Source organism: Notamacropus eugenii, chromosome 2 (assembly GCF_028372415.1).
Source record: "Notamacropus eugenii isolate mMacEug1 chromosome 2, mMacEug1.pri_v2, whole genome shotgun sequence".
Taxonomy (NCBI): domain Eukaryota; kingdom Metazoa; phylum Chordata; class Mammalia; order Diprotodontia; family Macropodidae; genus Notamacropus; species Notamacropus eugenii.
This window is the reverse complement of record NC_092873.1, coordinates 511,718,982-511,744,243: the sequence shown is the minus strand read 5'-3', so window position 1 is coordinate 511,744,243 and position 25,262 is coordinate 511,718,982. Positions and strand designations below refer to the sequence as shown.

Here is a 25,262-nt window from a genome sequence, read left to right as displayed (position 1 = left end):
CCTCCTTCTCGATGGTCTCCAGCTTATCACCAGCCTTCTGGAACTGGGGCATCCAGAACTGAGCACAGTCCTTCACAGTCCTTCTCGACCAGACGAGAGGTCCTCATTTCCTCTTTCCTGGTCTGTTGCAATAGGCTTTTGTTCTGTCTCCTGCCTCGAGACTCTTCTCCTTCCTAGCTGTCAGGGTAATTTTCTTTATAAACAATATGACCCCGTGTCTCCCTTCCTCAGTAGTGTTCCCCAATACCTCTAGGAGTAAATATAAATGCGTCTGGTGGGCATAAGCCTTTCACATGTCCCGGCCCTTCCTCCCTTTTTACTCCTCTTCCCCCGCTGTATTGCCTAGCCACAGGACCCACAGTGCACTTCCTCCTTAGCCCTGGAATCCCTGACTTTCTTCATGCCTTAGTTCCAGCACCAACTTCTATATGACTTCCCTTCTCTACCCCCCAGCTGCTCATGCCTTTCCTCCCCAAATTACCTTGCATTCGTTTTCTTTATGTAATGCCCATGCTTATAGATGTGCTTTCCCCATTAGAGTGTCAGATCCTTGAGGTCCTATGACTGCTTTCCTGCTCTCTCTTTTCCTTGTGCCCAGCACATTGCCTGCACCCAGTCAATGCTTCCTAAATATTTGCTGATTGATTCTGGACTTTAATAGAGTTGGAGACGCAGATCTGGACATTCACTTCCCACAGGCCTTCCCAGGAGGCTATGCCTGGTAGTGGTGGGCCTCTGCCTTCCTCCCTCATGTGATGAGCTCCCGCCTGCCTCCAAGGCCTGGCTGCAGCACCGAGGGTCTCTATGCTGTCTTGGTGCTCTTCCTGATCACGTCTCCTCTGTCCTCTCTCCTGCTGTCTAAGGGCTTGTTGTGAGCTGTGCTGGGACCTTGCTGCTATAGCTGGGGAACACCATGGCTCTGCTGCTTGTCTCTTGTGTCTCCTGCGGCTTTTCCCACGCTCCTTGCTTTTCATGTGAAAGCTTGGCCTTGTCTCCATGTCCATGGCCACTCAGCATTTCCCTTTTTTGTGCAGTGAGCCAGCTACAGGGTGGTGTGTGCTGACCGCACTCTCCAGTCTTTGGCTCTTCTCAGTCGTGTTTTGTTTGTGGCTAGATGGCGAAGGGTTTTGCTGCCAATTTTTTAAAAAAAACCTCCCTCCAGCCCCCAGCCAGCTCCTTCTAGGTCAGAAAATGTTTTGGAAGCCAAAGGTTCTTACTGACCAACTTGTAGGTTTTTCCTACCAGTCTGAAATCCCATTTGCGGTAAAGATCCGACTCTTCTTGCAGAGTAAAGAATGAGTTCTCACTGTACATCTAAATGTCTGCTTGAGTCTTCCCTTAGTGATGTCCTTGATGATGTTTCTTGGTCATCAGTCATTTTTGGGAGTCAGTGCTACAGCTTCCTTCCATCCACATGGCATTGCTTTATCAGTTGGGTCACTCACAATGTGAATGCCTTGGAGGCTGTGAGTTCCACAGGACTTTGCCTGTGCTAGTCCCTCCTTCAGATGACAGCCCTTCCCATACGTGGAGGCAGCCACAATGATCCTCCTTCCTTCTTCTGCCTACCCCACCTCCCCAAGCTTTGTCTTTGCCATCCCTAAACTCCCACGTATCATGGACTTGAGGCTCCTTATCTTCCTGGTCTCCTTCTAGATGTTCTCCAGCTTATCAACATCCTTCTGAAACTGGGGCCTCAGGCACTGAGCACAGTCCTCCACAGTCCTTCCTGACTGGGACTGAGGACAGTGGGGCCATCCTTTCTTCCCAGCTTCATGCAGATTAGGACAGCATTAGCTTTTCTGACATCCACATCCCACTGCTATCTCACATGAAGCTTGCAGAGACTCTTGGATCTTTTTCAGAACAGTTTACTATCTAAAACTAGATCTCCCTCATCTTATATTTGTGAAGTTCATACTGTGGTCATGGGATCATGGGATCCTGGCTCTGAAGCTGGAAGAAAGGTCAGGTGAATACTAAGGCTTCATAAGTAGGAAATATCAGAGCCAGAATTTGAACTCAGGTCTATTACTCTAGAGCCAATGGTCTTTCTCTGGCATCATGCTGTCTATTTTTTGTACCTGAGTACATGGTTGTTACATTTGATCCTTACTGAATTTTGTCTTCTTACATTCACCTCCATGCTCTGACCTGTCAGAATCTTTTTCGGTTCTGACTCTCATCCTCTTTGTTAGCTATTCCTTTCAGCTTTGTAGCTTCTATACCTTTATCAGAATGATAATTTTGGACCACTCCACCAGGGACCAACTGCTGCACTCACACTAAACCTTGGACAACTTTGCACCCAGAGTCTGGCTCTGTCCCTAGTTCTGAATCCATCAGATAAGGTTAGCGTCCAATCTCTTATCTCTCCATCTCCTCCACAAGAACATATCCAGACATTTTATTGAAACCTGTGCTGAAATCTAGGTAAACCAGATCTGCAGCATTCTCCTCATCTACTAATTTAGCGATCTTGTCCAAAAAGGAAATGAGGTCAGGCCTGCAGGACCTGTCTTTGACTGAGCCGTGCCAGGTCTTGGTACTCACTGTCACCCTTTCTCCATGAATCTCCACGCCTCTCTTTTATTGGTCTCTTGTGAGCTCACAGGCCTTTGTTTTTCAGTCTCTGTTCACTTCCTTTTTTTGAAATTTGCCATTCCCCAATCTTATGGTGCCTCTCCTATTTTCTGTGATCTTTCAGATATCACTGATGGTTCATCCATCAAATGTATAAACATTTGTATAGTGGTTACTGTGTGCCAAACATTGTGCTAAGTGATTTACAGTTATTATCTCATTTGATCCTCACAACATTCCTGAGAATCGTCCCCATTTTACAGATGAGGGAAGTAAGATAAACAGAGGTTAAGGGACTTGCCCAGGGTCACATAGCTAGTCAGATTTGAACTTGGATCTTCCTGACTTTAGGTCCACACTCTGTGCACCTTTCCACCATCTGTAACAGGGAGTAGCCTGGGATGAAACACTATATAGTATCCCAAATACTGTCTAATGCCCTCTTTCCTTTGTTCAGTTTTGGGTCCAATTCATGGTGCGTTAGCCATAGATGTTCTGGTGTGCTAATCTAAGTGACTGGCTACCTGGCTGTGTATCATCCTCCAGATCACAGTATTTTTTTGTTGTTTTAGTTTTTCTTCTGCGGATCATCAGGGCAGTTGCCTGTGAGCAACAAATATTGTGTGGAAGATGCCTTTTCCTACTCTGGGGATTTATAGTCCATACATCATCATTTGCAAAGAGAAGACTCTCCAGAGAATCCATCCCATGGGACTCTGCCTACCATTCAGACCTCCTGGAAGTTATCTTCCATGATGATGGCAAGCACCAACAGTGGTTTGGTTGATGTTAATTATTAGGGGCTCAATGGACAGACCTTTCTCTGGTTGCTTTTGTCAAGGAATCTCATGATCTTAGTGCATGCATGAGAAACTCCATTGTTGGGAGCTTTTAAGCCGATATTTTGCTCTATTGAGCCACAACTTTTTTTTTAATAGCCAAATGATAGACTTTGGGATCTTGTGTTCCCTGCATCATTCATCCATTTGTGTAACAGTGAAACTGGTCTGCTGCCACTCATCATCTGTATAAACCTGCGTGTGTCCTTCTGTGATCTTCATGAAGGGTGCCCTCATATGATTGCTGATCACTGTCATCAGAATAAAAGGAAGACAAGGATAGGCCTTTGGGGCATTGCCATGTTCTCCGGATGGCTCTTTTGGTTAGTCATGGAATTACATTCCTCTACTAATGCTGTGCGGGATTATTCTCCATCCTTGTGGTGCTTGTTGTGTGCTCAGCAGTCCTTTGGTCTTATCCAGCTCCTTGTCCTTCTGATGTGCTGGAGCTGCTTTGTGGAGCACTTTGCCCCTCAGTGTACTGGAGTACATTGGAGCTCCCCTGCCACCACCAGGCTGTTAATACATTTTCCCAAGTGATCTGAGGACTTACTCGGCATTGTATAAATATTCCTCAGGAGGATGTCAGCTGGAAGACAAGGAGCATGCCTCATTTTGTCTTTGTCCCCCAGTCTCTGGCACAGGGCTGTGGACGGGTGCCTGGGCATGGCTTTGTTGAATTGAACTGTAACAGAAATGTGGATGGATGGGCCCCTTTTTGCATTTTGTTATGCTGCTGCCAGTCTCTATGAAGGCCCACTCCTCTGGGTGTCACCCCAAAGCATCTGAGGCCTTGTTTTTGCTTGGCCTGACTTTTGATGTCTTGCAAAGTGAACATGCACGTATTCACCTGAAGGTCATAGGAACATAGACTGAGAACAAGAAGAAATGGAGGCTCAGAGCAGTGAAGCGACTTGCTGTGAAGGTCCCTCCCACCATCGAGTCATTAGTGACCGCCCTGGACAGTCCTGCTGTTCATCCGTTTTAGAATCCACCTACCTGTGCTATCTTCAGCCCACATCTCTCCTCTGATGTGTGTGCTGTGGTCTGCCATGTGTTCAGTTGGATAAAATCTAGCCTAACCATACCCACAATGTTTCCTAGATTGATCAGTCTGGTAACTGTCAAAAAAGGAAATGATGTGTTAGGTTGCCATGGGCTTTTCTGTTTCCCTCTTTCTCTTCCCCTTAATTTTTTTTTTATGAATTTGACAGTCATCAACAAACGAGAACTTTTCCACATCCAAAGAAATCTGGAAGAATATTGCACAACCATGAATCTCCCTTGCGCAGCTCTTTCTAGAGATCACTCTTCCTCTCTCTTTCTCTTCTTGATGCCTTTGGTTTCTTAATCCCACAGTAATTTCCCGATATTTCCTGCTCCCACACAAGCCTTCCTCATCACACACTATAGTACTTGCTGACTGTGGTGGTGTCGGCAGCATCCTGCTCCCTCTGGCAGGACCACAAGGCTTCTTTGTGACCTCTCCTTTCTTTAAATTAAGTTTTATTACAGCTCCCACTCTCAGTCCTCTGGCATCCAAACCCTCCTTTGGGAGAGAGAAAACACAAGTATCCCTGGTGATGGTGCCTGTGGGAGCCAAGAGGAGGGTCAGGCCCACCTCCTCCTCCTTGGTTCTCCTGTCTGAGAGGTCCTGAGGCTCACCTCTTCCATTCAAGGTGTTCCCTGGTGATTGTCTTAATCTGGGCTCTAGAATTTTCCTGAAAGTGGTAGGTCACACTCGCTGCTTTAGAGTAGAGTCTGTTTGCCTTCATTTTTATTGAACATCAAGACTACATTTGCGCTTGTCCAGCTCTGCAGGATGTCCCTGACCTTTCCTAGGTCACGTGGTGGCCCAGCAATTGTGTCTCCCTGTGTTTCCTGACCTGGGTTCATTGGGGCTTGGCAACCTGAACCTATCCAGGGTTACAAGGGCTTCTCTTATCTGTCTCCCTGTTTAGCTTAATAATAACAGCGAGGAGGAAGATGATGACCACCATTTAACTGCCATGGTAAAGCTTACCCAGTGACTCTAAAGTCTCATTTGAGCCTCATTTCTATGTGGTAGAGACTAGAGATTATCATCCCTGTTTGGCAAATGAGAGAACTGGGATCTCAGAGACTTCAAGTGACTTTCCTAGGGTCACACAGCTGATAAGTGAGTGTCAGAGGCAGGATCTGAATCCTCTGGACCTCCCGCTAGCTCCCTTTGTTCTCCTTTGAATGCAGAGACTTGTCTTCTTGGCTGGCAGAATGAATAGAAGGAAGGAAGGGGGCAGTAAGGTAAGGCTGGCTGTTCTGTGGAGCTTTGGTGTGCATGCCTTACGCTCATCTCACAGGCCTGAGTCACATTTCTGAATTTGAGGCCCATTACCTGTCCTTGGGTTCTTCTGTGAGGAACTTTTTGAAATTTATCCATCTATGTCTTTCGATGTCTCCTTTTACTCATCAGAATTGTTTCTTTTTCCATCTCAAGGATTTTATTTTTGGAGTTTCATTATCCTTCCTGGGCTTAATTGCCCTGCAGAATTTGAATCCCAGGGATCTTGTCCTTTTTCTGAAGCCTTTGGAATGTGATCTCCTGAAACCTGGGATGCATGTCTTTTCTCTTTCACCAGTTCTAAAACAGAGTTCCCAACAAGGTTCCTATTGTTTTTACTTCATCAACTAGTTCTTCCTTGTTGGTGACAGTCAGGTCTCGAATCTCTGTCTCTTGTGGGGAAGGAAATGAACTCTAACCTTGATTTCTTCAGGTGTCTTGTTTAGGAATGAGAGAAAGCAAGCAAGTGAGCGAGTGATAGGGGAGTGGGGGAGTGAGTGTGTCCCAGCAGTCACCCTCATAGCTGAGCCTTCCAGCCCCATGTGCCACACCTTGACTTGGGCCTTGTGATTTCCAGCCACTCCATTCCCATGACAATAAGGCTTCTATCTCTCCTTCTGCTGATCTTCATCCAAAATGTCCTTCCCCATGCCTGTCCCATTCACTCATTGCTTCACAAGAGGCATATGTTTTCTTAATTCTGTACTCGTCTACCCTCTCCTACCCTCACTATCCTCCTACCTCATTTTTTTCAGGTTATTTTTGAGTAAATCCTTATTCCAGTCATGAGTTCCAGTATTACCTACAAGGTCAACATTGCCCCTTTGGCTGAATTTCCTTTCCTTATAAGCACCAACTTGAAGGATTATCAGCTAGCAGTTCTTTTATTTTACATAATTCAGCTTCCAGATTTCTGGTCCAAAGAACTGGATTACAATCCCTGCCCTTCTCTTTATTAGCTGTGTGACCTTCACAACTCCCAAATGAAGAATACTTCAGTTTAAGGGAAAGCTTACTTTTATAAATGTGGGAATTCTGACTCAGGTTGTGACCTGAGCAAGGTAACACACCCTCATCTTTTCATCCATAAAACAGGACAACATCTCTACTTTCTGGCTCACAGTGTTACTAGAGGGCCTCTGGTTGTGCAGCTGTGAGGACATGCCTACCTTAGACTCCTTGAGCCATCTCTTAGGACCACCCTTGGGGTCACTTGTCATCAAAAGCATTTTCCTGACCTAAGGAAAGAATTCTCTCCAGGTATATGGTAGAGTCCGGCAACATCATATGTTTCTGTTGTGTTGCTTCTCTCCATGGTGGCTCTGGGGGCCTGACTGGGGTGTGGGAGGGAGTTGGGGGAGGCAGGGCACTGTCATTGCTAGGGTCTTGGGCTCAGGGTCTAAGGTTGTGCTTATCCAATGTGTGGAGGATACAAAGATGAGGAGAGCTAATTCATTGGCTGATTGGATCCCCAGACATCTTTATGGTCTAGAATGAAATTTAATAGGGATAAATATTGTCATATACGTAGGTTAAAATGAATCATCTTCTCAAGTATGAGGTGGGGGTGGAGAAGGAAAGGGAATGCATATGAAGTGCCTGTTCTGTTCCAGGCACTGTGCTCGGTGCATTTCACAAATATGATCTCATTTGATTCTCACAACAGCCCGGGAAGGTAGGTGCTATTGTTATCATCCCCATTTTACAACTGAGGAAACTGAGGCAAACAGAAGTTAAGTGATTTGGCCAGGGTCACACAGCCAGGAAATACCTGAGGCTGGATTTGAATTCAAAAAGTCTTCCTGCCAGGCCCAGCTCTTTAGCCTTCATGCTCCCAGCCACCTCTGAGGGAGACTTAGAAGAGTAATCCTGTAAGAGAAATCCAAGTTTTTTGCTTGTCTGTAAACTTGTGAGCCAGCATTCTGCAGCAGGGCAGCCAGCAATGCTGTTTCCCCCTTAACTGTCTTCCCAGAAACATTGTGCCCATGCTTAGGGAGGGGGCAGTCTAGCTCCCCTTTCCTCTCCTCAGCCATCTCTGGAGGCCTGTGTTTTGTTCTGGGCACTTTCTTGTGGAAGGGCATAGGCAAGGCAGATCCTGTTCATGAGAGCAAGAGCGTGACTTTAATGGTGAGAGGATTGGTGACCAGTGACAGAAGCAATGGGGGAAGTGATCGGCTGGAGAAAACGAGAGGGAAGGATGATTGATGTGACCATCACCTTCAGGTATTTGAAGATGTTGCCATCTTTCATGGTCTTCCATGTATGACATCTGGGGCAGAGCTCTGGCACTGTGGGGAGATCATGGACAGACCCATTAATCTCTCTGAGCCTCAATTTCCCCATCTGTCAGATAATGGGGTGGAACCTGGTGACCCATTTTGGCTCTTCCAGATGTAAATGCTAGGATCCTAAGCCACTTTCCTTCTCTGTTTCCTCAGTTTCCCTATCTGTCAATGGCAGTTGCTTCTCCCTCCCACCCCACCTGTATCTGCAGGTGCCTGGGAAGAAATGTGCTTTGTACCCCAACTCAAGGCCCACACAGATCTCTTGTTCCATCTTGCTGTACACGCCGCTCATGTTTGTTTGTCTTCTTTCAGGTAGACTCAAGCAATGTTGGAAGGGTGCTGGCATCTGATGCTGCAACTTTTCTGAAAAAATCGGGTCTTCCAGACTTGATCCTTGGAAAGGTAGGGCAGGTTGGCCAGTTATTAGATTTCTGTCCTTGTCTGTTTGGTGGGGTGGTTCTCAGTCCTTTAGAATGAAATGGAACCTGCTTCAGTCACCTGGAGGGCAGAACCAAGGATTAGACCTGAGTGCTATGCAGCAGGGACACCTGGTGGGGCTGGTGCCCATCCCAAGTCAGTGGCTTTTTAGGCTTGAAAATCCAGCCCACAGCCTGGCTGCCAGCCAGCTTTTTGGTGTGCTCACACTATGGAATGTGTTCCCCATCCCCACTCCCACCCCCAAGCTGATCATGATCTTGTCTCCTCCTCTGGCTTCTTACTCTGCATAGACTTTTCACATACGATTGGGGTACTTCCACATCCCACCTGTAAAATGGGAACTTGGTGAAGCCAAGGGCCTTGGGTCAGTGAAGGATGGCGTCTGCCTCATGGCGAGGCCCAGCAGGACTATCATGAATGGTAGATTAATTTGCTCAAAAGCTATTTTTTTTCTTTTTAAAATATTTTTTCATTATTTCTCAATTACATGTAAAAAATTTTTAGCTTTCATTTTTTAAAATTTTGGGTTCCAAATTCTCTCCATCCCACCCAGCTCTCCCCTACCCTTGAGAAGTCAAGCAATATGGTATTAATTATACATATGCAAAGCATGCTTCCATGTTAGCCATGTTGCAAAAGAAGATGCGCACCAAAAAGCAAGAAAGAGAAGGCCAGTGCAAGCGGTCTGCTTTGATCTGCATGCAGAGTTCAGCCATTCTCTCTCTGGAGGAGGACAGGTAGCATTTCTCATTTCTTGGATCATTGCCTTGATCAGAATAGCCAAGTCATTCACAGCTGATCACAGTGTCATTGTGTACAGGGTTCTCCTGGTTCTGCTCATGTCACTTGCTTCAGTTCATGCAAATCTTACCAGGTGTATCTGAAGCCATACTGTTTGTCATTTTTTACAGCACCATCATAGACCACAACTTGTTCGGGTATTCCCCGATTGATGGGCATCCCCTTAACTTCCAATTCTTTGCCACCACAAAAAGAGCAGGCAGCCATTTCTTATGCTTATATCACACGCATGCCCCCAGCTCTTTGTGTGGGGTGATCTCATATAAGTTCAGTTGAATGAGCATTTGTCACCTGATTTGGTACAGAACTATGTAGGTGTGGGAAAAGGACAAAAGACTTGTTGTCAGAGAACTCTTAGCCTGGTAGGCATTAGTGGTAAACACACAACATATGAAATAATCTATGAAGGGGCCTAGTGGAGCTTTGAAGTGTTGAGCAGAGAGGAGATCATTAGTGAATGGGGCCTGGTCTGTGAGAGACTGGTTCAGTGTGAGCCCATCAGGGTCCTGGCAGGTTACCGACAGCAGTAACGTCAGTGAGCTGTGCAGATGAAAACGTGCCAGAGTTAACCTTGACTTACAGGAAAACACTGAAAGCTTCCTAATAAAAACTGAAGTCCTTTAGCTGGAAGAGATTTTGGGGTTTTCAGGCCTCACCGCCCCAGAACATGTGGATGAACAGATGAGGAGCATGGAGAGATCTGGTGTGAGTATGCATGCCTGCAGCACTTGAAGGATGATGTACTCTCTTGTTTTTGTTTTTAAATTCAGATCTGGGACTTGGCAGATACAGATGGCAAAGGTATCCTGAATAAGCAGGTAAGATGTTTTCTGAGCCTTCAGAGAGAGCTCAGACTGGTCCTTTGTTTCGTGGCTAAGTCCTCAGCTACCTGTTGCACAAGTAGTAAATATCTTAACACCAACTGCCAAAGTCCATGGTACGTTGAATGGAAGGGGCCTGGGTTTGAACCCTATCATTGATGGATGCTGGCTGTGTGCTCCTGGGCATTGCCTTAGCCTCTCAGGGCCCTTTGAGATTCCAGGAAGAGGTGAATTGTTGAGGGAAGGGGCTTTCTGTACTGGGAGTTCTCTGAACGGATTAACTCACCAATGGTAGAGGCTGGGCATTCTAAGAACGAACAGACTCCCTGCCCTCATGCAACATCCATTCATTGGGGAGCTATCATCTGTGTGCAGAGAAATAAATGTGAAGTCATTTCAGGAAGGAGAGGGGACACCTGAGGCTTGGATGGAACCTCGGGTTTCTCTGGGCCCAGGTGAGCAGGGCACTGAGCGCATCTCAGACATGGGGGACAGATGTTTGCAAAGACCTGGAGGTAGGAGCTGGAACGTTGGCTGTGGAGATCAGGCCAGTTAGTCTGCACAGGGGAGACACAGGAAATGAAACTAAAAGCTTTTCTAATAGGTACTTGTAAAAAGAAAACCCTTGAAATTATTTCCTAACATTAAACAGTGGACTAGACAATTCTTCTCTGTTTCACTTCCCTGGAGATTTATATAATTGCCCTCCAGGTTCCAGGCATGATCCCAGGTGCTGCTGGGCATCCCAAAGCAGGTGAACAGCCTTGACCCTCCCCAGCAGAGTCCTGGGAGTGGTTGGATTGGGATCTGAGGATCCCAGTTTTGGCATTTGCTATGACCTGCTGTCCCTGAGGGTCCCCAGGTCAGATGTTAGAGGGTAGAACGGACCTCCCTTCTTTCCCCATTTCTACCTCCTGGTTTCCCTGGCTTCCTGTAAGTCTCAACTAAAATCCTATCTATTCTAGGAGGCCTTCTCCCCAACCCTCTTAATTCTATCCCCTTCTCTCTTTCAGTTATTTCTCATTTATCCTCTCTTGAGCTTGTTTGTGCATCTTTATTTGCTTGTTATGTTCTTCATTAGATTGGGAGGGCAGGGGCCATCTTTTGCCCTTTTGAAGCACATAGTAGGTGCTTAATAAGTGTTTATGGACTGCTTATTGACTAAGTGTCTGAGATAGGATTTGAACTCATGTCTTCCGACTCCAGGCCCCACAGTGTTCTTTCCCCTGTCCCCAGCTGCCTGCCAGGTTTAACTAGTCTGCACCACTCCCACACCACCTACAGTCCAAAGGCTGACCAGCAAACTAATATCCAGAATTCTTACTTTGTGCCAGCCTGACAGCTAACAGCTGAGGAACTGTCAGATAGGAGACATCTTGTTCTGTTCTGCTGAAGAAGGCAGAACTCCAACCCCGCCCAGGCAGAATTGACAGGGAGGCAGTTTGGGATGTGATAAGGCAGGGCAGCCCCTAGGTAATGGGTCCCTTCTGTGACGGAGGTGCTGCAAGGGAAAGGCTTGCTCCGAGCCAAGAGAACCCATGGCTCTCGAAGTCCTGAGACTCTGTGATAAGAGGGATGATGGGCTGAGAGCACTGGCTTGTGTGCAGAGTGGGCATAGGCTCCTATCCTTCTTAGTTTGCCTATTTACTTAGCCATATTTCTGATACTTGATCAGGTCTGTTTTCTGAAAGGGAGTCCCTGTACTAATGCTAATGAATTAAATGATTTAATTAAAGCTGTTAGAAAGGGCAGGGGTGCTCAGCATGGTACAGGTGCTGTGGGACTGGTGCTGGCTCCCATCACTCTAGCACTATAGCTTCTTGTTCCAGCAGTCCTGTGAAGTAAGGCCATGTGCCCCTCACGGTGACCTGCTGGGCTGGAAAGAAAGATGTATCTGCTCTAGGACATTCCCTGCCTGATGACATCACACGTGGAAATCCCGCCTGTGCTTAGGATTTTTATGTCAAGTTAGGCATGGAAAATGTGTGTTTGTGGGTGGGAAGATTCAGTTTGATGCCCTGCCAAGCAGATCCCAGGTTTCGTGCCCTTGGCCCATTTTCCCCATGAATGTATCCTCTCTGTCCAGCCCTCCATGGAGGGAAGCCCAGGAAGACCGTGTTGTCTGATCAAAAATGAACGTAGCTCAGCATCAGGGTGTGACCTGGCTCTTCTACACCACCTGGTGTGGCAGGAAGAACAACTTAGACCTGGGATTAGGGCCAGTGGGCTCAGAGTCTGGCCCTGGCCAACAGATACTTGGTAATTATGTGGCTGTGGGTGAGTCACTTCATTCTCTGCAGCCTCAGTTTCCTCATTTGTCAATGAGGATATTAATTCTTACACTGCCCTCCTCATACCAGCCCTATCAGGGCATGTAATTGTGAGAGATGGACTAAGGGTGGGGGGTGGAGATGACTTTTATACTAGCTTAAGTCAGTTGTCAGTCAACCACCACTGATTGTGTGTGGTGAAAGCTCACCCAGGCATTGTGTTAGGTAGTGTGGGCAGATGTCCAGCTCTTGGTGCTGTCACATGCAGTGGACACAGTAATTCCCACTGTCTTTCGCCTCAGAGGACAGCTGAGATGTCCATATGTGCCCAAGACCTCTGCCAGACGTGGGCAGCTTCCTTTTTCCCAAGCTCCTTTGGGACAGCTCCCAGAGTCAGGAAGCCTTTCTTGATGCCAAGTCAGCAATGCTGCCTAGCTTCTTCCTCTCGGTGGGCAACACGCTTGGTGGCAGGGCCCAGGCTCATTAACATGAAGCTTGTTCAGTAAGCCCTTGGGCAGACCAGCGTTGGTGACCACCGATGGATGAGAAATCGGACAGAGTGAGATGCCTGTCTTGTTTTTGCTTTTGCCTGGGCCCTGTGTATTTCTGTAACCATAGCTCACACTTCTCTGTTGGCAGAAGGTTTCTAAGTGTTGTCGTCATCAGGGCAGTGGATAGTGCCAGGTGGTACTGTCCTATTTTACAGATGAGAAAATGGAAACTCTGAAAGGTCACCTGATCAAAGGGCTTAGAGCCTGAATGGGCTGATGTACCCTTGTTTTACAGATGAAAAACCAGGTTTGGGGCAGCTTGGTGGTGTGGTGGCTAGGGCACAGGTCAGGAGGACCTCATTCAAATCTGGACTCCAACACTTATTAGCTGTGACCCTGGGCAAGTCACTTAACCCTGATTGCTCCCAAAACAAAGTAGAAAACTTGGGCCCAGAGAGTAATTTGTCCTGTTTCACCAAAGAACAGTGAAGAATTGGGTTTAAGTCCTGATTCTCTGGCCCCAGATTTTAGGAAAGCATTTGACCACATCTCTCATGCTCTTCCTGCACTTTGTGACCTTTGATGAGTTCGTGTCCCTGGGTCCTTAAAGAACTGGAATCAGTGCTGGCTGGGCCACTCTCAGGGAGCGAGGACAAAAGGGGGCAGTGGGAGAGGTCATGTCTGAATTGAAGAGATCAAGCCTCATCTTGGACACGCTGGCTTGGAGACTCTGTGTCCTCACCCTATTTGTGCTCTTGACAATTCTCTAAGGCTCTGTGGGCTTCCCTGCCTTGGTAGAGGGAGCTCACTCATCTGAGAGTTCCCAGAATTGATGAGGCAGAGAGGAAATTCCTGCCTCTGCATGAGCTGGCAAGAACTTTCATTGTGAAAGAATCCTGGCATCATGGATCAGGAGTTTGCAGTATGCCAGGTTGAGCACCAGATAGGAGAGTTCACACCTGTTCTCATGAACCATCTTGTGTGTCACCTAATTAAGAATTGCTAGCAGTGGCATCACCTGAAGGTTTGCAGAATGCTTCACAAAGATGATCACCTTTGATCCTCATAACCACCTGGGAGGGAGGTGGTACTGTCACCCCCATTTTACAGTTGAGAAAACTGAGGCTGACAGAGGCTTGTGACTTGCCCAGGCTCACTCAGTTTAATAAACGTCTAAGGTGGGATTTGATTTCATGTCTTCCTGACTCTGTGTTCAGTTCTCCTCTCCCCAGTATGCCACTCAGCTGCCTAACAATAATTTCAGGGTGATCTCTGTTTAGTTTTTGCTTCTACAGGGCCTAAAGGCCAGGTTTGTGGGGATTTCTTCCTCACTGGATGGTTGAGTTCTCAGGAGCATCAATGGAGAACAGGAAGGCGGCTCTGCCAGCCCCACTCCTCCCCACTCTGCCAGTCCTGCTTCCTCTTTTTATGAATGAGGGAATGCCAAAAGCTGCCAGATCTGGCCCATGTAGGGAGGAACATTTGGAGCAGAGAGCCCTTTTCTCTCTGCAGGGCTGGGTGGTCATGGGCAGCCCCCTACACTTCTCTGTCTCTTTGGGAAAATAGCATGTGTCTGCCGATCCTGGGATGGCTTTAGATTGTGGACAGTCCCTTGTCAGACATGAGTTGTTGTTAGCAGATCATGACCTCTGACCTTGCTGGTTCTGGATCAGAGAGTACGGAGAACCCTGGATTGGGAGGGAAGTACAGAACCAGAATTCCAATCCTGATTTTCTCGTTTGGATTAGTCTTGTGTGATGCTGAGAAGTGATCCTCACAATAGCATTAGTGTTACAGACTTGTATTTGATCACAGCAACCTGGAGTGATGGGTATTCCAGGTAGGAGACCAGGGCCATAGCAGCATGTGCGGGAAAGGCACTTGCCTGAATGTCCCTCCCCTGCGACCTCTCCAGAACAGCTCGGTGCCTCCATTTCCAGCTCCAGGCTTTGCATTCCCACTTTGCTCTTCTGGTATTCAGTGTAATAGATGTTGGTGAGGTGTCTGCTGGTGCTGTCCTGGGCCCTGAGGAAGCTGAGCATCCAGCCCTGCCCTCAGGAGCTTCAGGGCAAATGAACAGCTGTTCTTGCTCTTAACAGAAGGTGTTTTAGTTTGCCTACGCTGTAACTCGAAGTAACTGGATCATATGCCAAGACAAATTAAGTATTTTTTTTTTAATGTAACTATCAGATGAATGAATTACTTCTCTCTTGCCCCAGGACACCCTAGAATATATATCCACAGTGACCCAGAAACTATGAGCAAACAGTGACTGAGCAGTCTTGTGATGGGTTGTGTGTTTAATCTTGACTTTTTTTTCCTCCTCAGGAATTCTTTGTTGCCTTAAGACTCGTGGCCTGTGCACAGAATGGACTGGATGTTTCCCTAAGTAGCCTTCATTTGGCCGTCCCTCCGCCTCGATTTGTAAGAAAAGTCTTACTTAAATCTGCGTGCTTGGTGAAGTCCTGAGAGTGGTGAAGCTATCTCCCCTCTAGCACATTCTAGGCTAGTTATTCCCCAGGCTTATAGGCTGGAACAAGAGCCTACTGTGTGTTCTTCAGAGTGAGAATGTGAGTTGGGAGACCAGGAAAGGTGGAGAGTCTTTCAGGGCTTGAAGACAGTCACTGTGGGTAAAAATGCTGGTCAGCAAAGTCATTTTCAAGTATGGTCATTTCTGTGGTATGTGTTAGTGTGTGTGCATACACATATGTGTGTGTATGTGTGTGAGTCTCAGTGCTCCAGTTGATAGCCCTTCCCTGGGTGAGGGAAACTTAGGCTGTTTTCAGCTCTGCGTTCTAGGCCTCTAGCCTTGGTCAGGCTCTGGACTGACTGCATGCTTACTGCATGCTTCAAGACCACCCTTGAAAAAGGGCAGGAGCCCAGGCCCCCGAAAGGGGAAGAGACAGGATGGTGTATCCTCAGATCACAGTTTTCTAGTAAGAGTGCCAGTCCACAGCTGGTCAGCAGCAGTTGTCAGAAGGGACTGTTAACATGACCTTGGCCTTGTCATGGTGAGGTCCAAAGGTCTGTCTGCTGGTGATGTTTGTTTGTTACACCTAGAATGTGGTTGTATTGAATACTACTTGAAGTAAGCCAGTCATGAGCTGGGGCTGGAAAGTCTTTTTGTGTCTAGAGATTTGTTATCTATTGGTTTTCATCATGTCAGTTTTAATGGTATCTATTGGTATCTAATGGTATCTATTAATGGTAATGATTTCCACAGTGATTGAGTGTGGTAGATATCACCCTGTCAAAGTATTGGACTAGAATTTTTAAGTCAGTAGGATGAGCTCTGAGGGCTTTTTTCATTATTACTTAGGTGAGCCTACAATTTACAACAAAATATTCTGCATTCACATATGCAGAAATGAAAAGGAATGATTAAAGGATGTTTCAGATTTTGAATGTTTTGACTTGACTACAAATACCCTCCTCACTCCTCCTCTCCTCCTCCCCGCCTCGCCTTAGCTTGAGGATGTGCAAACCGACAAGAACTCAACCTTCAGAAACATTATAGCTCTGTTTTCTTTTGTAGCGTGATTCAAACAGCCCATTGCTACTCAGTGGATCAGCATCAGCTGAGCTCCCATGGGCTGTCAAAGTAAGTGTCCTTGGGACCCTCTCAGGGTGGGGGTGGGGTGCCCCAGGTCCAAGGGGCCATTCTCACAGCACCTGCAGCAAGCCTGTGGCTTCTACAGGACGATTACTGTCTAGAAGATTGGCTTTGTATTTGGCTGATGAACCCTTGGGGCTTTCTGAGTCCAGTATTAAGTGTCCAGGTGCTCTATTTAAGCTGTCCTGGTAACTGAACCCCCGGGTTTAGACCTTTCTTTTTGTAAAATTGATGGGGCCAGATGGACCTGAGCCTTTGGCACTTTTAAGTCCTCAATTGGCCATTTTGAAGTGAAGATTTCTGGGGAAATAGAGGTCATTTGCGTTTCAGAATGAATGCTTCACCAAGTAGTTATTCGTTGGTGCCATCAAATTGATTTTATGTGTCAAATATCCTTTTTGGTAAAATATTTTTAAAAATCGCTCTTCTATTTTTAGTTGGGTGGTTAATTTCAAATTAATTGAATTGACTAGATATGGGCTATTGTCAGTTTGGGTGTAAAGCTTTAACAAACTTGGGAAAATGAGACCAAATTTATTCTTTGGTCTCTTATTGAGATGATATTTACATAGGTTGACTTTCATGTTACTAGGTGGTGGGTTCAATTCAGAGGGAGCACAGACATATCTTGTTTAACGTGTAAGGTAGCAGTGTCTTTTAATTTCAAAGAGCTTGTCAAAGCAGTGCTGTCCCTCATCAGCTGTCCGGCCTGGGCAAGCTGTTTACCTGGGCCTCGGCTCTCACTTTGAAACGAGCCAGCCGTCTGTGGCTTTCTCCAGAACTGGGATGAGTTTCAAGGAGGGCATCCCAGCCAGAGAACAGTTAGGACTTCTGGGAGTCTCCACGGATTTGATCACAACCATTGTGCTGCTCAATAAAAAATGAGACTTTTATATATTTTATTTAGTGTTTAAAAAAGTGAACGGCAGGTCGTTTTTTCCCCTGTAATCCTGTGGTCAGGAAACCATTGTCTTTTATATTATTTGTGATTTTAATCATCTTTAACTTTAATTCCTTTCAATATTACAGTCAGAGGAGAAGGCCAAATATGATGCGATTTTTGACAGCCTTAACCCTGTGAGTGGGTTATTATCTGGTGAGAAGGTGAAGCCAGTGCTGCTCAACTCCAAGTTGCCTGTGGATATCCTTGGAAGAGTACGAACGTCTTCACAGTATCTGTCAAAATGAATAGAAAGCACTTAGCTCTGGGGCTTGGGAATTGATAGATTGTGAACTGCAGCCAGTGGTTTCGTAGTGTTTGACTGTGACCTGTCATTGCATTTAAAACGTAGTAGTGTTTAAATCATCTTGCTAATTTTTCATGTTTTTATATATTTCAATATCATCTACCTCTTATTTTGAAATTCCGGTCTGGCGTGATTGTAGGTAATTTTCCTATTTATTATCAGTATTTCTCAGCGCCCTAGCTAGTTTTTCTAGACATCACTGACCACATGTGAAGTTGCCCAGGAGGTGTCTTTCCAGCTCATTGCGCTGAGCATTTGTTGCCCGGGATTTGAAGATTTTCTTTGTGTTTTTGGTGCAGGGTTTGTTCTAGTAGAGATTACTTCTAAGGAGCATTTTTGAACTAAGTTCTCTTACTTTCTGTTAGTTTTTAAGACAGTACTTATTAGGACATGTTTCATAAGGATACTTTCTGCAGCAATTGCTATTTCAAAAATATTTTTCTAATTGCTCAGCTTCCCAGTGTTAAGGATTGTTCACTTTGAAGTAGTAATCAAATAGTTATATAAAGTGTATAGTTTTTCTCTAAGCCTAAAGTCTGTGGCCTTAGCTGCCAAGCCACTTAATGCCTTGAACCACAGTCTTGGCCTCTGCCGCAGGACTACTGGGAAGATCGAATGGCATAGAGGTTGTAGGTACGCCGAGTGCTCTGGAGATGTTAGCACGCTGCAGCTGAGCTTTCGATATTTATGTATTTCATATTGAGTTGAGAGAACTTAAATCATTTTTGTGGGGTTTGTTTTAGGTGTGGGAGTTAAGTGATATTGACCATGATGGAATGCTGGACAGAGATGAGTTTGCTGTTGTAAGTATCTCTCCCGACTTCCTGTTATGGTGGGATCACAGATGCAGGGCTGGGAGGGCTTTCCAAGGTCCCTGGGCCATCCCATCCTCTCACATGGCTCTGTTCACATCTGGGCCCTGTGGTTTGCCGCCTCTCCCCACTCCCTCACACTCTGCTTGCTCAGTAGTCCTCTCTTCCTTCCTCTTTCTCCTTTTCCCCAAGTTGACACCTGCCTCTACTCATTTCTCCCTTCAACAGTCCTGCTGTCACGTTTCCTCACTAATGTGCATTTCTCAGTCAATCACTGCTTAGTGCTTATCCAGTAATAACTAATCTTTGTCTTTTTCTCAGCTTGGGGCAAAGTGGGCGGGTAAGGAAGGGGCTGTGGTCAAACCTTCTTATGTTTTACATACCTCTCATTTTTAAAAAAAGGAACATTTCCTTCCTTTCCTCCTCCCTCCCCCCCATAATCTGAAGGCCTTGCAAGTCCCATGGTCCCAAAATGCTTGAGGACATTAGTTCTGTCTCATCTTGACTGTTGAGGGTAATTTTAAAAATTATCAGTTACTTTATCCATTATGTATTCAGCAGCTTATGGTTATTTTTTAAAAAATTTGAGGTGTGGCTGTAGTTTCATTTTTAAAAGCCAAAGGAAGTTTTGGAATGGGTATCTGATAGCAATAGCTAGCATTTATCTTGTTCTTTAGGACTTGCTAAGTACTTTACAGATCTGGTCCCATTTTACAGAAGAGGCAGCTGAGGCACACAGAGGTTAAGGGACTTACCCTGGGTCACACAACTGAGGCAGATTTGGAACTCAGATCTTCTTGCCTCCAGGCCAAGTGCTTCGTCCATAGTGCCATCTAGCTGCCTAGCCAACATACCTTGGTTCTTACCACCTGCATAACAACATATCAAGCTAAGGACCAAGTAAATATCTCTCCACCTCTAGGAAATTGAAAGAAGAATGGATATTGAAATTGGCCCCCCACCCCCACTCCATGTTGGGCAACCTGTCTGGTCCAGGACTGGTGGGGGCTCTGTGAGTCATTGTGCCCCTTCCTGCACAGATTCTACTAAAAGTTTAGTGGATTGCCCAGGTGGGCCCTTGAAGTGTTCACGCTCCAGGCAACTGCCTTTGGGGGCCTCTGGGCAAGGCTTAGTCCAGCAGCTGGAGGAGCTCCATTGGTTTTAGTTACCTCAGGAAGAAGAGAACCCTTCAAGTAAAACTCACTCGTAAAGAAAGACAAGGAGCTCTTAGAGAATTGTTTCCAGAGGAGTGGGCTGTATGCTTTACTGACAGTTATTTTTTAAAATAACTTTCTATTAATGTTTTCTGGGTTGTGTTTTTTCATGACTGATGTTTCCTGACCCTCTCAGACAGCTGTACTTGGGCTGAAGAATACCCTAGCTCCCCCAGATTTCCCTGGTGTAGTGCACGGCATTCCTCACCCCAGCCCCCTACAAAGAAGGTGGGAGCGATGCCTCCCCACTCCCCCGAGGGCTGGGAGAGCACTCATGTTGGGTGCATTCACACGGTGGTCCTTGTGTCCCTCAGCATCTCTTTACAGAAGTCTTCCCTTGCTTCTTTCCACTTGCTCCTGTGCCATTCCATTCACATATTATACTTCTTTAGCTCTTTTCCAGTCAATGGGCATCTTTTCCCCCATTCTTTACTTCTACAAAAGGTGCTGCTGTGAGTATTGTGTGGTCTTGGGGAGGAGGGCCTTTCTTTTTGCCCTTGACCTTCACAGGAGATCTGCCTGGGTGTTCTCCGTCTAGGGGTGAGTGCTGACCATGATTGTTGAAGAATAGACAGAGGGAGGGAAGTTAGGGTGCAGCTTTAGATCGAGATTTTCTGTTTGGAATCTAGAGCTCAAAGGGAGTTTGGAAATTCCGTGGTCCAAGGGTTCTCTCTCTGGACCCTCTAGAAGGCCATGAAACACACCAAACTTTGTGATGTTGAGCCAGAACATGCAGCAAAGATCTTGGGGTTTGTTTTAGTCATTTTGTTTAGTTTTTGCTTCATTTGTGACTCATAAGACCAATTTTTTTTTTTTTTGGCATTTTGGGAATGAAATAGGAACGTCTCTTTTATTGAGATGGCCTTCATCAGACTGCATTATCTCTCCTGTTTACTCTTGGATTTCAAGAGGTTTCAGATAAGTTTTTTTTTTTCATTTATAGCGTTGGCTGTCAGTCAACAAGCATTTATTAAGCACTTTCTGCATACCAGGCTCTTCAGTGTGGGAACCTTTAAGGATACTTTGGTTTTGTAAAACTGACTGGATTCCCAGTAGCACATTCTTATGCTTGGATAGTTTCTCAATTAGTAGATAGATAGTGATTGTACAAATGGTGTGGGATAGTTTTGTTTAAAAAATACCACTTGTCAAGGGTGAAAATTTACTAATCTAGTCCAATCCACTCATTTTGTAGAAGGGGAAACAGAGGTTTAGAAAGGGCAAGTGACTTGCTAATTGTGACTCAATTAAGGACCATAGCTGGTATTTGAACTCGGGTTTTCTGACTCCAAATTCAGTCTGCTCTTTCTGAAACAGGCATCCTCTCCACAGCATACCCCATGAGTGCTCACTGTGACATGGAGCTCCCTGTATAGGCACAGAATCTCTGCTAGAAGGTGCCTCAAAGAGCAGGTAGCCCACTTTCTACCTGGGCAGCCAAAAGTCCCCCAAGTGGTGCTCCAGCCTTCTCTTGAACATCGCCAGCGAGGGCAGTGCGTGCCAACCCACGGCCTCAGGAGGAGAGAGCCTATTCTTCTTTGGGACAGCCTTTAAGGCCAACCCTCTTATTTTGTGGAGACAAAGTGAGGCAATAAGAGGGGAGCTGACAAAGCTAAGGAAGTGTCTGAGGCAGGATTGGAATTCAGGCCTTCCTGACTTTGATACACTGCCTAGTTATTAGAAACTTCCCTGATTGATTCAGAAGAATCTGCCCTTCTGTTGCTACTGTTTGTGTTCTCTAGAGTGGGGGAGAAGGAAGGAGTGTATTTCCACCTTCAGGTACTTGAAGACAGCTACAGTGTGGCCCCTTCCCGCACCGTTTTTGCTCCATTGCCTTGGATCAAACGCGTTTGTGGCATGATCTTGAGGCCCTTTCCCTGCCGCCTTCTCTTCTGTGTTGTGGTTAAAAAGAGACGTTTTCTCTCCATTAGGGAAACTAGTTCAAAGGAAGGTTGATGATTAATCTCAACACTGTAACTTTCTCAAAGAGACAAGTACAGCACTTTAAAATAAGAGTAGATGAGTTCAGGGAATGGGTGTTTAGGCCAGTCCCTTTAGGATTTAGCTGGACAGACCCATTTGCCCAAAATCACGCAGCATTGGAGTGTCAGACTTTTGGACAACCCCCCCTTTCTGGAACTAGAAGTGAACACTCAACTAGCTTCTTCCAAAACATTTCCCGAGGAATCTGGCTTCACCTCAAAGTCACATTGGAGTCCCAAGTGGCCCTTGTTTGGCTCACGATGCCAGGGATGCCTTACAGGGTTCTTCTGAGAGGCCAGGCAGGCTGGCCCCTAGTACCTGGGCACCTGTGCCCCTGGGATTGGCCGTTGCTCATCATTGAGGACTCTGGGGGCCAGAAATATGAGTTGTATTTGACTAAGTTATTGCTTGGTTGGTCCTCTCCAGTGTGAGGTGAGTATTTGTCTGGAACAGATTACTTTGTTTAAACTTTGGGATTCATTTACTGAATTATAGAAAAGAGAGACTAGCTTTTTTTTCATTGTTTTGCTGCCTCGGTGTTGCACTCCCACACAGCTGGTTGATGCTTGGAACCGGATGGGCCACATTCCGTCCTGCCAGTTCTCTTGGGGCCATGTCATTTCAGACCAGCTGCCTTTAGTTTCTTGTGGGTGTGGCTTTTTGGAGGGACTCAGTTACCTCGTTTCACTGGATGAACTCAGCCAACTTTGACCGAAGAGCCTCCAATGCAGGATTTACGTGTTTAATTTGATGATTGCTTATTTTTGACCCATTTTTCAATTTTTGTTTTTCATGTATTTTCAAAAGTATTTTAGAAGACCCAGAATCTGTTGTTTGGCTTTTTGAAGAATCTACTCATTGCCAGGTCTTATTTTTTCTGTATCATAAAATCATACTTTTGGAGCTGAGAGATGCCTTAGGGGTCATCTGGCTTGACCCCCTCATTTTACAAATGAGGGAAATGAGACCCAGAGAGGGTCCGTGCCCCAAGTCATACAAATAATGACTATGAAGGGCAGGTCCTTTGGCTCCAGATCCAGAGCTCTTTCTCCTGTATCCCAGATCTCCACATGGCTCACATCTGTTCTTTTCTTTCGACAATGAAGAGCTATTGATTAGGCACCTACTGTGTGCCAGCACTCTGCTGAGTGCGAGGGGGATACACATAGGACATTCTCCACTCCCAGGGAGTGAAGGTTCTAATCAGGGAAGATAACACTTGAAGGGGAACTGGAAAAAGTATGAGGGAGGGTACCCTGGCTGGGACAAGGGGCAAGGCTGCCCCTGAGGATGTAGAAAAGTCCTGGGGTCTCTCAGGAAATGGTCATCTAGGCCCCAAGAGTAAGCCTTTGGGTGGAGGCCCCTCAAAGAGGGCAGAGGAGGCAGCTGGTGAGGAGCTGCTAGTTGTAAGGGTAATTGTGGTCATAGGAACCAAGTGTGAGAGACTGACCAGATGCAGCTGGTTTGGTCAGATCTGTAGAAGAGCCAAATTAAATTCCTTTAGAGCCAGCCTCAGGTACTCCCAAACAGCCCTAACTTCCTTTACTCAGATTTGCTCATTGTTGAAAGAATGTATGAATTTATTTCTTTATTTCCAGTTATCTTGAGCTCATTTTAGTTAATTATTGCCAGGTCTCTGGTCAAATTCCATGAGTTTGGTACCTGTTTGTGAAGTCCTGCCTCCTTTTCTTTGTTCTGAAACTACTACTTTTTATAGCAAAGATTTCATCCCACTTTTCCTTCCTTCCTGCCCCTTCCCATATCAATTTACATCATTGATGAATAAATCTGTGTTTAAATGTGTCCATAGTGTTTTAGGACTGTGATAATCTTGGAGGGGCTAGTCCATTCATGTTTTCAGATGTGAAAACAGGCCTAGAAAAGGAGATGATGTGTAACGGAATTAGAAATAGAATGAAGGTCTCCCAGCTCGTCCAGACTCCCCCACGCCAGTTTCATTCCTTGTTGCTTCCCTTCCTTCATCAATCAGCTCCCCAGTTAGAAAACCCCCGTTTCTAATCAGACTACAATTTTAATAGGTCTGTCTAATTATTGTTGTTGATTTGAATTCTAGGCCTTCAATTGGTCTGGTTGTTTATTCATCCTTAGTATTGCTCAAGCCTCTGGAGGACTCAGGAGCGTGGTGCTAGGCCCTCTGGGAGCTTTGAGGGAAGGAGAAAGTGTCACCCTTGTCCTGAAACAGCTCATGTTCCTTCAGTGGTCTCAGGATGCTCATTCTTGCTGCTATTTTCAGAGATGCTCGCTAGCATCAAAGTGATCGAATCCCCCAAGGAACAAGTTGCCAGCTCAGAGATTCAGAGAGGGGAACTGAGTGAGCACACTCTGTTCAGTCAGCATTTGTGAAGTGTGTCTTTTGTGTGTTAATAAGAGATCACATTTCCTTACTTTTTACATCAGATTTTCCTCGCCGTGTAGGTAGCATTCCCTTTTTCGGCTGAGGCCCAAATGAGTTTTTCTTAAGTGCTCAGGGCTATAGGGAAGGGAGAGGTGGGAGTAGCCTTGAGAGATGATTGTCCCCTTTCCCAAGGCTGAGTTGAAAGTTGACTTTGCTTTTCATTTATAAACAGAAACTCAGTTTTGGGGCTGTTTGCTAGTAAAATGTGTAAGAGAGTCTTGTTAATATTGAAACTAAATTTCATCTGCTATGGTATAACATATAGATAGGGGAGAAATTCTTTGAGCCTCCCTTTCTTCCTCCTCAGTATACACTAGAGGGCTAGAGGAGGGTTCCAAGTCATAGACTGTCAGAACTGTAAGGGACAGACCTGGGGGATCCCCTCCCCTTGCCTGAGGCCCTTCACGTCATTGGGGCTCCCAGCACCAATCTCTGACCCTCTCTTGTTTGAAGGAATAGGGTTTGGGCATAAGTGTATTCAGTGTTATTCACAATTTAGAGTTGGTCACGACTTTTGTGGAAAGTTTTAAAAATGTATTTTGAATTCGTTTGTGAAGGAAAGCAACACATTCAGGCAATGTGAAATTAAAAACATGTTCTTTAGCTTCCAAAAATTTTTGTTGTCCATTGACAACAGATGGCCAACTGTACTTTGTGTTTTCAGTACCCGCCTTTCCAGGAAATTGCTTCCATCTGCTGAGAGGAACGCTGACCTTTTGTGGTCCTTGCTAATCATTTCCCCTCATTCAGTACCAGTCTTGTACTTCTTTTTACATTCTAACTGGTCTTTGAGTCATGAGTTTTTGAGTCTGATCTGTTTCTGTAACCCTAGGTTCAATGGAGGCTGAACCAGAGCCAGGCCTCTTAGTGTGACTTGAAAACAGAAGTTTAATTCTCGAGGCCATCCTAGGGAGGGGAGAGTTTTTGGTCTGGGCCAAATGATTAAAAACTAGCTTTTCTGGGTGTGGAAGCCATGGTGTTTTATCTTCGAATGTCAAGTGTTTCTGTTCATGGGACCCTAATTCATATCAGGCCTACACTTATGCTTGGGGGAAAACAAATTTAACCTGGGCAGTTTTGCATTATATATAAAAAAAAAAATGAAATGTAGAAATCACCAGACTGGCAA

General features: G+C 45.8%; 1 protein-coding gene across 3 annotated transcripts in view; it reads left to right on the top strand.

Annotated features, from left to right (window-relative positions):
* The window catches only part of EPS15 (epidermal growth factor receptor pathway substrate 15), a 129,110-nt gene that overhangs the window by 33,262 nt on the left and 70,586 nt on the right, over positions 1-25,262 (top strand). For 2 of the 3 annotated variants that reach the window (XM_072649424.1, XM_072649425.1), the window contains exons 3-8: positions 8,340-8,429; positions 10,037-10,084; positions 15,177-15,272; positions 16,384-16,449; positions 17,491-17,616; positions 18,452-18,511. In XM_072649424.1, the coding sequence (XP_072505525.1) occupies positions 8,340-8,429; positions 10,037-10,084; positions 15,177-15,272; positions 16,384-16,449; positions 17,491-17,616; positions 18,452-18,511 (486 nt within the window). The remainder of the gene's footprint in view (positions 1-8,339; positions 8,430-10,036; positions 10,085-15,176; positions 15,273-16,383; positions 16,450-17,490; positions 17,617-18,451; positions 18,512-25,262) is intronic. The other variant, XM_072649426.1, reaches the window with a different exon arrangement.